Source organism: Rhinoraja longicauda, chromosome 1 (assembly GCF_053455715.1).
Source record: "Rhinoraja longicauda isolate Sanriku21f chromosome 1, sRhiLon1.1, whole genome shotgun sequence".
Taxonomy (NCBI): Eukaryota; Metazoa; Chordata; class Chondrichthyes; order Rajiformes; family Arhynchobatidae; genus Rhinoraja; species Rhinoraja longicauda.
The window spans coordinates 129,282,202-129,295,194 of NC_135953.1; the positions used below are offsets into that span (position 1 = coordinate 129,282,202).

At 43.7% G+C, this 12,993-nt stretch overlaps 2 protein-coding genes across 2 annotated transcripts in view; one reads left to right on the plus strand and one right to left on the minus strand.

Annotated features, from left to right (window-relative positions):
• Nucleotides 1-5,356: 5,356 nt before the first annotated feature.
• On the minus strand, nt 5,357-9,401 carry LOC144600745 (renal cancer differentiation gene 1 protein-like). The gene is made up of 2 exons (XM_078412669.1): nt 9,097-9,401; nt 5,357-6,988 (listed from the first exon to the last, which is right to left on the minus strand). The coding sequence occupies exons 1-2, from the start codon at nt 9,160-9,162 to the stop codon at nt 6,833-6,835; spliced, it is 222 nt and encodes a 73-aa protein (XP_078268795.1). The 5' UTR covers nt 9,163-9,401; the 3' UTR covers nt 5,357-6,832.
• Nucleotides 9,402-10,679: 1,278 nt separating this feature from the next.
• etfdh (electron transfer flavoprotein dehydrogenase) overlaps nt 10,680-12,993 on the plus strand; it is a 36,067-nt gene continuing 33,753 nt past the window's right edge. Inside the window, exon 1 of the mRNA XM_078412670.1 lies at nt 10,680-10,834. Within this exon, the coding sequence (XP_078268796.1) occupies nt 10,801-10,834 (34 nt within the window). The 5' untranslated portion in view covers nt 10,680-10,800. The remainder of the gene's footprint in view (nt 10,835-12,993) is intronic.

Genomic DNA, 12,993 nt, shown 5'->3' on the forward strand with positions numbered 1-12,993 from the left:
CAATACAGACTGTCCTCAAGACATCTCCATTAATGGTCCAAGTTTCCCAATCTTCACGTCTTTCTCCACAGTAAAAACAGAGGGGAAATACTCATTGAAGACCTTGCTCATCTCAGGGTGACTGCTTTGGTTTCTATACTTTCTCTAGTTGCCCTCTTTCCCTTAATGTACTTATAAAGTACCTTTGGATTTCCAATCTTATCTGCCAGAGCTATCTCTTGCCCCATTTTTGCCATGCCAATTTTCTTCTTAAGTATGTTCCTCAGTCCCATAAACTCAAATAGGGATACACTTGACCCCAGTTGCCTCTTCCTGGCCTATGTCTCCTTCTTTTTCCTGATCAGAGCCTCATTTTTTCCTGTCATCCAGGCTTCCTTACTTTCACCAGCCTTGCCCTTTTCTTTAACAGGAACATGCACACTTTGAACTCTCACCATCACACTTAAAACCATTCCACTTTCCAGGCACCCTTTATCTGCAAACAACCAATTCCAATCAATTTTTGTAAGATGTATAATACCAGCAAAGTTGGCCTTGACCCAATTCATAACCTTTATTTCTGGACCAACCCTCCTTATCCCTGTTTTGAAACAAATAGAACTGTGGACGCTAGTCTCAAAAGGCACGCCGACAGTCACCTGCCCTTCCCAATTTCATGAATGTAGATTAAGCTTTTCCCTCCTTTGTAAGGCCCATTTCATATTGGCTAAGGAAACTTTCCTGAACACATTTAACAAATTCAACCCTGTCTAAGCTATTGATACCATGGCAGATGCCTATATTGGGGAAGTTACATTCTTTTATGTTTCCTGATGATTGATAAAACCTCAATTATTTTCTTTTCCAAAGAAAGGATCCCAATAGTTCAACATTCTAAATATACTTTCAGTGGAAGTATCATTAGGATCCAATGTTCAGCTTTTTGACATAATGGCTAATGAATGCCATCAAATGGTAATAGAAGCAAAAGCAATGTTTTACCTTCAAGTTCATAGGTAGCAAAATTCCATAGGAAAATGTAACCTATACCATTTATGATGCATAGATTGTGCTCAGTTATGGATAAGTGAGAAGTGAAGCATATTGGAATGCTTCATCAATGAGATCTAAACAAATTACTAAAATAGCTACAGTGAATATCATCCATTCAGGGTAGCAGTGGATAGGCAGAAAAACTTTCCTCAGAGATTAGTGGCAATCCATGGTTAAAGTCACCTGATATGCTCCTAGTCAGCTGGTTCTGAGTAACAAGGGTGGAGGCCTGGGAGCAGTCACATTTTCTTTCACTATAATCAGTTACGCTTATTTAGCTAATATTTAAAATTGCATTTAGTTAATATTTAAAATATGGCGTTAACTTAAGAACTGGAGTGTTACAGAATATAAACGGAAAATTAATCCAAGCTAGCTTGCTCCATCTTCAAGACACATACAAACTGTCTTATTGTAGATTTTACACTTCAGTTTAATCTCCCAAAGAAAAGTTTTGAATTTTTTTCTCTTTAATTCTCAAAGGTAAATGAGTAAAGCTCCACAGCATCCTCTATTGTAACAATTAGTTCAATGCTCTTAGGAAAATATATAAATGGATAAACAAGTGGAAATTCACCAGCCGAGACAGGCAGTAAACATCTCTATGTCCAAGTTCAATATAATCTGCATAAAGTGACAAGCATTGAAATTTTCGTTCTATCCCAATGTGAAATTATTCTAACGCCAATAAGTGGGAAATTATTGACAGAAATTAAGATTATCCTGGCATCATGGGTTGATCCCATAAACCTCGGTGATCATGTGTTTTTATTCCAATATGTACTTATAAATTAAAATTACGTGATCCCTGTACAGGGGGTTGTGTAACACAATTTTCCCCAGGTGCAGCGGAATCATCTGCACATGCATCAAAAGAGAATTGAATTTAAAAATTGCGTTTACTTCACATAAATTTTATACATGTATTTTTATTCTATATCCCAAATTTTTGATAATATGTGACATTTTTTAGGGTAAATTTCTGTTACCCAAACTGTCACAACCCAGAGATCACCAGCATCCATTTTTTTAAAATCACTTCCAGTTATTTGCCCTCCACAGCCTCTGATTTTATCAATTCCGGCTGTCTGCCCTCCAGAGCCCCCAATCTTATCATTTTCCAGCCCCGCACGGCCGTTTTACCTTCTCCCCAAAATCCATAAACACAACTGCCCTGGCAGACCCATTGTTTCTACCTGCTCCTGTCTCACTGAAATCACTTCTACGTACCTCAACATCGTCCTATCCCCCCTGGTCCAATCTCTCCCGACCTATGTCCACGATACCTCACATGCCCATCGTCTCTTCAATGACTTCAGCTTTGCAAGCCCCCACTCCCTCATCGTTACTATGGCCGTTCAGTACACCTCCATCCCCCACCAGGAAGGCCTTAAAGTTGTTTTTTCCTCGACTGCAGAACCAGCCAATTTCCCACTAAACACTCTTCTGCACCTAGCAGAGCTGGTCCTCACTCTTATCGACTTCTCTTTTAACTCCTCCCACTTCCTCCAAATCAAAGGTGTAACTATGGGCACTCACATGGGCCCCAGCTATGCCTGCCTCTTTGTAGGGTATGTTGAACAATCCCTGTTCCAGGCATACACTGGCCCTATCCTCAAACTCTATCTCCGTTACATTGACGACTGCATTAGTGCTACCACCTGCACCAATGCAGAACTCATGGACTTCATTAACTTCACCACCAATTTCCATCCTGCACTCAAATTCACTTGGACCAGGGGCCTCCAAACCTTTCAGCGTGAGGGCCACATTATATATTTGGCACATGTTTGCGGGCCGTAGGAAAAAATAATGAAGTGTGAGTTTTATAAATTTATTGAACTCAAAAAAGTTTAGACAAGGTTATGTTTGATTAGATTAGGAAAGGTTAAACTAGGTTAGGTTAGATTAGGTTAGTTTACATTAGGTTTATATGGCAACAAATAAATAATATATATTTTTTAAAAGAGCTTGAAATATTGGAATATATATGTACGGTAGGTATACAATTGTGGGTGCTGCTCCCTCCCTCTCTCTACCCTCTCCCCCAGAGCCAGCGAGATCTGCACCGCTCCTCTACTCTCTTCCCCGGCCTCGTCTCTAACGCAGCGAAATAAGAACAAACACAAGTTTGGGCGGCACGGTAGCGCAGCGGTAGAGTTGCTGCTTTACAGCGAATGCAGCGCCGGAGACTCAGGTTCGATCCTGACTACGGGTGCTGCACTGTAAGGAGTTTGTACGTTCTCCCTGTGACCTGCGTGGGTTTTCTCCGAGATCTTCGGTTTCCTCCCACACTCCAAAGACGTACAGGTATGTAGGTTAATTGGCTGGGTAAATGTAAAAATTGTCCCTAGTGGGTGTAGGATAGTGTTAATGTACGGGGATCGCTGGGCGGTACGGACTTGGTGGGCCGAAAAGGCCTGTTTCCAGCTGTATATATATGATATGATATGATGACAAGTGTAGTTGTTGTTCAGAAACCCCGCATCCCCGGGTTGAGCGGCGGCAGCGAGGAGGGAAGTTTAACTGGTGTTTGTTCGTATTTCGTGGAGACGGGGCCAGGGAAGAGAGTGGAGGAGCAGCGCAGATCTCGCTGGCTCTGGGAGAGGAAAGAGAGGGAGCAGCACCCACAAGTGGCAGCGCTCCTTCACCGGACCCTCTGACACCCTCCCCATCCCCACGCTCCCACTCTCACCCGCTGCTCCCTCTACCCTGACTCTCACTCCACCACCCCCTCTCCCCGGGGTGAGCAGCGGTCGCGGCAAGGAGGGCAGATTCCTTGAGTTTGTTGTTTGCGAGGGGGCGTTGCAATCTCTCGCCTTGTCCCGGCTCAGGGTCGGTGGCGATCCGCTCTCCGGTGAATCTTCACTGGCAGCTTCTGCCTCCAGTCTCCACCGCCTAAAAGCTTGCTGCGGGCCGGATAAAATCTCATGGCGTGCCGATGTGGCCCGCAGGCCATAGTTTGGAGATCCCTGACTTGGACCATCTCCGACATCTCCCTCCCCTTTGTTGATCTCACCGTCTCCATCACAGGAAGTAGACGATCGACTGATGTCTATTATAAACCTACTGACCCACAACTAGACACCTTTTCCACCCTGCTTCCTTCTAAGACTATCCCCCTACTCCCAATTCCTCTGTCTATGCCACATCTGCACCCAAGATGAGGTGTTCCATACCAGGACATCCGAGATGCCCCCATTCATTGGGGAACCGGAATTTCCCTCTTCCATCAAAGATGAGGCCCTCACATGTCTTTTCGGTATCCTGCAGCTCCGCTCTTACTCCCCTCCCCAGTCGCAACAGGGACAGAGTCCCTCTAGTCCTTACCTTTCACCCTATCAGCCGTCACAAAAGCACATAATCCTCCAACATTTTCACCACATACAACAGGATTCCACCACTAGTCATATCTTCTCATCTCCATCCCTTTCTGCTTTCCGCAGAGACCGTTCCCTCCGCAACTCCCTGGTTAACCAGCCCTTCCCACTCAAACCACCCCATCCCCAGGCATCTTCCCCTGCAACCGCCTGTCCCTTTACCTCCTCCCTTGACTCTGTACAGGGACCCCAACAGTCCTTTCAGGTTAGGCAGAGGTTCACTTGCACCTCCTCCGACCTCATCTACTGTATCCGGTGTTCAAGATGTGGACTCCTACAGATCAGCGAGACCAAACGTAGACTGGGCAATCGTTTTGCTAAACACCTTCACTCAGTCTGCCTGGACCTACCCGATCTCCCATTTGCCAAACACTTTAAGCCCCCTTACCATTCCCACACTGACCTTTGTCTTAGGCCTCCTCCATTGTCAGAGTGAGGCTAATCACAAATTGGAGGAACAGCATCTCATTTTTCATTTTGGCAGCTTACAACCCAGTGGTATGAATTGATTTCTCTACCTTCAAGTAATCCTTGCATCCCATCTCTCTTCATCCCTCCCCCACACAAGTCGTACCAACTTCAAAATCGGCTTAAGTCTCATTATCTGTACTCGTTTTAACCTCGCACGCAGCTAATAATGGCCTGTTTCCTTTAACATTGTTACTTTTTCATATATCTTTCATTCATTTGTTCTGTACTTCTCTATATCACCGTCTACATCTCTCATTTCCCTTTCTCCTGACTCTCAGTCTGAAGAAGGGTCTGGACCTAAAACGTTACCTATTCCTTTTCTCCAGAGATGCTGTCTGACCCGTGGAGTTACTTCAGCTTTTAGTGTCTAACCTCAGTTACAAATTCAATTGTGTTTCCTATAATCCAAAGATTAAAGATACAATTTATTTTACATCAATTGACTGCATGAAAAACTATTTAATCATTTGGCAATGTCACTACAGCATATGAATACCTAAATAACATTTATCTGAAATTTTTCAGTGTTTAATGGATATACATCAAATACACAAGATACCTGCTCCAAACACACATTGAATACAAAGGATAGAAAAGGATAGCAAAAGATGGAATTTATATAATGAAAATCGTTACCCCCTCCCTATGACAGTACAATTTACTGTATTAAAGAAATGTAATGTCATAAAGGAACTACAGAAAAAGATTAACAATTCAGAGAAAAAACACCAAAAAATTGAAGATACTGCAGAAAATTATGGAAATGTTCAATAAGTTAGAGACAATGAGTTAACATTTCAATTGAAGATTAAGATGAACGATCATTGATATGCTATGTTTATTTCTCTCCTCATTGATGATTATTTCTAGTATTGTTTTATACTTTTATATTTTAGGAAAAACTAAATGGTTGTATTGTGTATAGATTTTATTTTTAATAATTCCAAAATAAAAATCAAGCTTAGTAAACTATCCACTCTGCCCAAAAGACTTGATAATTTTAAAAACATTTCCATATCAAAAATATCAAATAACTTTCAAGAGTAGCTGCAATAGAAACTTGCTGCTGCAAAGCACTTTTCTTAAACGCACGTCCATTTTAATGCTGATGTATAGAAAACACTCGAAGATAATATAATCATCACTGTGACTGGAATGTTCAATAAACTATGGATGGTTTAGATCTTAAAAGGGGGAAAAAACGGCCACAGAATTCAGTATGCTTCCAGGAATATTCCTTCTTCTGCTAATAATTTCTTACCAAATGCAAAGTACACTGTAAGAAATAAAATATTTCACCAATGCTTCTGATTACATTTAAGTAACTAAGGGGAGGCACATTTATCCAGATAGTAAACAACTTTAGGGTTCACTGACCATGTTTTTACATCAGTCAGAATCAAAACATGACGATCCATTTGTAGAATAATATTCAAAAAATGTAGTTTGAGCACTCATCTGACATTTCCAAACACTGAACTGGAGTGGAGAAAAGTCAGAATTGTGGTTAATGGCAAAGGAAATATACAAGTCTCTCCCTTCCATTTTAGTAAGACAATTAGAATGAATCAAAATGTAACAGAACTACTTGTGGACAAGGCCTAAACAAATGTACATTTTAACTTTGTAGAATTACTTCTGTTTCAAATGATAATTTTCTTGATTCAGCTCATTTCATCTGGTCTTCCTAGATCCAAGAAGCTAAAAACTTTCAATTTATTGCCAAGATACACTTTTCGACCAAAGTAATATCCAACATAAAAATCTTCTAGAATGTACTTATGTACACTATGTTTAACATATTAATTCCCATTCTTCTCTTCTTTAGATAGCTATATATGCATTTGGTTTACTAGTGATGATGGCTTGCTTGATTTTAAAAGTGATTCATTATGCTTCCCACATTAAACATCATGTTCTTCAAAGAATAATATTGCTCATCTTTCTGATCATTTGTCTGGCTTCAGGGATTCATACCCCTCTTTGAGTAGATCCCTCCATGCTTTCAGAAACTGAGCATTTGCTGAACATTTTGCAGTTAGGTCTTCCACTTGAGCTGAAAGAGATGATGTGACTTCCCAAACTTTTGTTAAATAGAAAGCAGTCTGCAATGAAACAAAGCAACAAGTAAAAATAATAAACAAACTCAAACTAAAAACTACTGCAGATGTTTTCTGAAACTATTACCTGTAGCAACATACCTATACACAAGCATCAAAACTTTAATATTAAGACGCAAAGAACTACAGATGCTGGAATCTTGAGCGAAACATTAAGTGCTGGAGTAACTCAGCGGGTCAGGCAGCATCTCAGGACAGAATAGATAGGCAACGTTTCCCAACTAGAAATTTTGCCTATCCATCCTTCATAGATGCTGCCTGACCCAATGAGTTGTTCCAGCATTTTGTGTTTTTCTCGAACTTTAGTTTTATTGCGTTTGCCATGTTTCAGTAGCCTAATTATTGGCAGATTCAGGATTTACTGAAAACAGTAGTTACATAGTCCAGTATAACAATAAGCTGAACTGAATTGGATGCATCTCTCAGCTCTGAAGGGCTCCATCAGCATTTAGCCACTGAAGAAAAAACCCCACAAAATTGTGCGTACTCTCTGGAAGTTCTGGATATACTGCATGATGGATAACAGAAAATCCCTCCTACCACTCCTTTGCTGGATTCAGATGAAGTCCAATGGCAGAGCGCTGTTGTGCTGGGATTCACTTGGTGCAGGAATGTATCCTACAAAGTGACCTGCCAGACACATAGCTACACCTATGCTTTGAAAGAAAATGCATCTGTTGATTAAATGGGAAAGGCATGTTTAACTTTCTGTTTGCTTTAAGTTTAAAGTTTATTTTCTTGGTGTTTTATAATGTTTAATCTGTATATAAGCACCTTTAACATTATTTAGAATATGAACAATTTAAATGTTCTGATTATCAGTTATTTCAAAAGCAGGGTGGTTGACTCCACCCCGGACTTTAATCATGTTAAAGAGCATCTTGGCTTCTGTGTTGTGAGCAAGGGAATGAGTCAGCCTGTGCATAACTGCATCCGTGCCAGGCGTGAGTGAGTAGTGACAACAGACAAAACGTTGGCAGCTGGTTAAATCCTTTGATTTAGCACAATTATATCACAAAATAGGCACAGATCAATGTAGCAGATGAACTGCAGTAATAAACTCACACTTCGCTCCAATGTTATATCAATAACTTCCACAGTGAACCTTGTAAATCAAGTTTGGGTCCATAGCAAGTTTTTGACCTCTAATTATCCATTGCTATCAAACTGCCTTTGTAAAATGACAGTTTCAGTGCCAAATGTGCTCTTGGCATTATCAGGTAAAGAAATGAATTCCTCATGTGACTAACGGAGGAATTCAAAGATATTCCAAAACACTTGTCCTTCCAGGCCACAGATTTGCAGCTCGAGAAAGAGAAAATGAAATCATATGTGTTGGTATTACTGTTGTGTAAAGGTGACTGCAGAGGCACGAGGAAGGAGCTGGCTCATGTTGATTGGAAAGGGACTAGAGCGGGAATGCCAGTGTAGCAGCAATGATAGGAATGTCAGGGGATCATTCAGAAGACGAAGTATCTTTACATCCCAAAAAGGAAGAAAGATTCTAAGGGGAGAAAGAGGCTGACAAGGGAAGTCAAAGACAGCATAAAACTAAAAGAGAAGGTTGCAAAGTGGGAAGCCAGAGGATTGGGAAACTTTCAAAAACCAAAGAGGCTATAAGGGGAGAAAAGGTTAAATATGGTAAGCTAATCAATAATATAAAAGAGGATAGCAAAGGTTTCTTCAGAAGCCTATAGTAAGAGGAAGTCAAGAGTGGACGTTGGACCGCTGGAAAATGATGCTGGAGAAGTGATAATGGGGAATAAAGAAATGGCAGATGAATTGAATAATTCTTTTGCATCGGTCTTCACTGTAGAAGACATCAAAAATGTGCCTGAAATTCAAGCGAGTAAGGGGGTAGATGTTTGTGGAGTGGCTATTACTAAGGAGAAGGTGTTTGGGAAGCTGAAAGGTCTGAAGGTGGAGAAGTCACCTGGACCAGGCCCCGGTAAAGGGGGGATGGAATCGGGGCCATGTCATGACCGGACCTCAGAGAGGAGGGGGACCATCACTCGGCTCTCAGCTCCTCGTCAGTCATCACCGGGGCCGGGACAGGGACAGGGACGAGCAGCCGGTGAGACGCCGTCGCCCACCTGGTCGATCTGTAGTTCCAGCTCCTGCAGTTGCTGCGCGTCCGCCGCCACGTCCTCGCCCGACATGGTCCCCGCTCCGCCGCCTGCTACCGTGGTACTGGAGTACTGCTCCGTCCCTGCTCCCCGGCGCTGCTCCGATGTGGGACCGTTTGCCGCTCCCCGCGGCGCTGCTCCGCTGTTGGACCGGTTGCCGCTCCCCGCGGCGCTGCTCCTCCGCTGTGGGACCGGTTGCCGCTCCCCGCGGCGCTACTACTCCGCTGTGGGGCCGGTTGCCGTTCTCTCTGTCTCTCCGTGCGCTCCCCGCCGCCGCGGCAACTGTCAAAGCTCGCGCCCAACGAGGACCCCGCCGCCCCTCCTACCCACTGCCCACTGCGGTGCCTGCGCCGGAGCAGCAGACATATCCCCAACAACAGTCCACATTTAAACCAACATCCCCCGCAATCATTCGTCTTTATTTCATAAACCGATGGTGACTGAGATCAAATTACAATCAGCTCCCTTTCGGGCGATTCTTGGGGCGGCCTGATATATGCAGTCCGTAAATCGCAGGCGTTTAATTTCGAGGTGCAACAGGTGAAAGTGAACAGGGCGATCCGAAACTTTTTGTTTGCATATCTTTCATTCATTTGTTCCGTATCTCTCGTTTCCCTTTCAATAGACAATAGGTGCAGGAGGAGGCCATTCGGCCCTTCGAGCCAGCACCGCCATTCAATGTGATCATGGCTGATCATTCTCAATCAGTACCCCGTTCCTGCCTTCTCCCCATACCCAATGACTCCGCTATCCTTAAGAGCTCTATCCAGCTCTCTCTCGAATGCATTCAGAGAATTGGCCTCCACTGCCTTCTGAGGCAGAGAATTCCAGATTCACAACTCTCTGACTGAAAACGTTTTTCCTCATCTCCGTTCTAAATGGCCTACCCCTGATTCTTAAACTGTGGCCCCTGGTTCTGGACTCCCCCAACATTGGGAACATGCTTCCTGCCTCTAACGTGTCCAACCCCTTAATAATCTTTTCGACGTTTCGATAAGATCTCCTCTCATCCTTCTAAATTCCAGTGTATACAAGCCTACTTCTACTACAAGCCTTTCCCCTGACACTCAGTCTGAAGAAGGGTCTCGACCCGAAACCGAAACGCCACCCATTCATTCCTTCTCTCCAGCAGAGTCTAGGCGCTGCCTGACCCGCTGTCAGTTACTCCAGCTTTTGGTGTCAAAATTAGGTGAAGGCTGCACCAAGTTTACCAGCCCGAGTCCTTCCCATTGCTCGACTCTTTTGTTGAGCAAGGCAAGGGGAGGAAAGTGAACTGAACTGGTGGCAGTGGGAACAGTGTTGAGGGTTGCTCTGGTGATGGAGGTGAAACGGGACAGGTTTTGGCACAAGTCATCTGGTCGCAGCCGCAGCCACAATGACGGCGCTGACGTCACCGCTGATGCCGTTAGCACCCCCATTGGTGACGACACTGCAGACGGCGGGCATGCGCAGTTCCTGATCTTCAGCGTGAGACTACATTCCCCAGAGTGCATTGGCAGTCTCTGCGCAGGCGCGGAGGGCGGGTCCAGTGGGGCCCTTCGGTTTCGCAACGTGAGAGCGAAGGTTGGTTGGGTCGTCGGCAGCCGGACCTGGGCGCTGCATCGTCGGTCAGACAGTCAGTCGGAGAGGCGTGCACTGTGCTGTTGTTAGTTTGTAACGGGGATCTCCGGCATGTGGTCTGCAGCTTGCAAGTTGACAACGCGAGGTAAGTAACAGTCCCTTCATTTCCTCTGTTTAAAATAAACGGCCTCTGTCTGGGCAGCAAAGCCACGACTGTCAATTCAATCATTTCCCCCTTTAAAAACAAAAGCACGAATACCTTAGAATAATGGTCGAGAGTGAAGTGGCTAAAGATGGAAAACCTGTAGAGATCGCCCAATGTCAATGTCAACCCATGATAAACAAGCCAATGTCTCTACCCCTATTTACAAAATGCTTTTTACCTGTAGGTTTCCAAATGTCACATGGATTGAAAGTTTTAAGAAATTTCATTGAAATCATAAAAATATTGTTTTTATAATACAGATATTTACACGTTTTGTAAAATGTGTGTACGCGTTGTGTTTTCTGGGAAAGCCTGCTACGTTGGAAGTGTGTCAATGCCATAAACAGACTTATCAGTTACAAGGTTTTCGATGAAATTTGATTTGCTGGGTGTGGGTGTGTGGTGACTCAACACCACGTTTAAGAATAATAATGTTTTGTTTTTAATTAATCTGGATTTTATTGTTTTGATATACTCCAGTGAGGTGCCTTGCTTTTTCAATACTGAGGTTTGCAAAATGAGGTGGGGGGTGGGAGGACGGTGAATAAGAGCACAGCTCCCAGCTAAACTAACTCCCTGTCATCATTCTTTTTAAAAAGTTTAACATAATGTGAGCATGTATTTGCAAGTTCCACAGTGTGACCTGAAGGACATGTTTGCGAGACCCTTTAAAATCTGGCCACTTTTAAATCCTACGCATTTAAAAAAATGAATTAAAATGATAATGGTAGAAAAAAAGTTAACGTTTTCAGACCTGACTTGCCATCAGCACTTGAAAAAATTGGAGATAAACAGATTTTAAGATGAAAAAATAAATGGTGAACAACAGTCATGTGCAATATTGGTTGGCGCAAGAGCGATCAAAGGAGAAGTTGGGAAGACAAGAAAGATGAAATGACAGAGGAATGTTGGTGTCGAGGAATGTAAATGGGAGAAGTAGAATTATTAACAAATTAGTAAAGGAAACTACTTTGTAAGCATATTTGAAACCTGTTAAGTCCAGAAACCTTTCCTGAGTTGGAAGATGAAGTGCTGTTCCTCAAACTTGCATTGAAGTGAAAGGTACAGAGTGGCAATGGAACTGAGAATTCAACTGATAGCCAGTAGGAAGCTTTGACTCATACTTGCATTGAGGTGTTGTTCAAATTGCCTTCTAATGTGTATTTGGTCATTTTGATGTAGAGGAGAATACATCACAAACAAGAAACACTTGCAGGGCCACCACCAATTTTCCAGAAACTGGTGGTCTGGCGCCTCCTGTGATCCAGACAAAATTACAAGGACGCACTTGAAATCCCCCCCAGAAGTACCCCCAAAAATTGTCGCCGAGGCCGGGTGAGGTGGCCAATCTCGACCTCATCGGGACTTCCATGCCAATCAGCGGGTCGAATTTGCTCCCTGCAGATAGGGCTCTGGAACTTTGGCCTGGCTGGAGCTGGCAGATCTGTTCCCATAACCAACCTCCACAGCCGACATTGCGAGTTGGTATCTCAGCTCCTTGGTGGCCTAGGTCGACCATTCTGATATAGTTGGCCTCCTCTCGGAGGCCGTGACCTCTGTTGGTCTGACAAATTGGATCATCCAGAAAGGATTACCTCAACATATAGAAATATTTTCTGACTTTGCAGACAAAATCAAACCTATTAAAGTGGAACCCGTTTCAAACACAGGCTTATATTTCTGCAAGCTGCAATTTAGTTCCTCAAAATTAGTTCAGGTCCGCCACCGATGTTTTTGTATACTTGGTTCCTTAGTCATATAGCATGGAAACTAGCCCTTCGGCCCAGATGTGCCCACACCGGCCAACATGTCCCATCTCACCTCCCGAGCTAAGGCTTCTTTCCGTTGGCCATCGCTTTGTCCACTTGGCCTCTTCCCCCTCCCCGCCGCCGCCTCCTTCTCCTGTCACTTTGTTCATTCCGCTGCTCCTTCCTCCAACACTGCCTCCTCTTTTTCCCATCACTGTCCATTCCGCCTCCCCACACCCTCCACCGCTGCCTTCTTCCCCTGAGTCGCTGAGAAACTCCACCTTAGAAGATGTCAGTGACTGCGGGGGAGAAGCTATTTAGCCTGTTGGAAAACATTCGAACATCAAGGAT

What these genes read in the sequence shown, in the direction of transcription:
- LOC144600745 (XM_078412669.1), bottom strand. Translation starts at nt 9,162, where the DNA reads ATGTCGGGCGAGGACGTGGCGGCGGACGCGCAGCAACTGCAGGAGCTG. An exon ending in TGGAACTACAGATCGACCAG is followed by an intron (nt 6,989 to 9,096) that starts GTGGGCGACGGC and finishes GTTTCATTGCAG; the next exon opens with ACTGCTTTCTATTTAACAAA.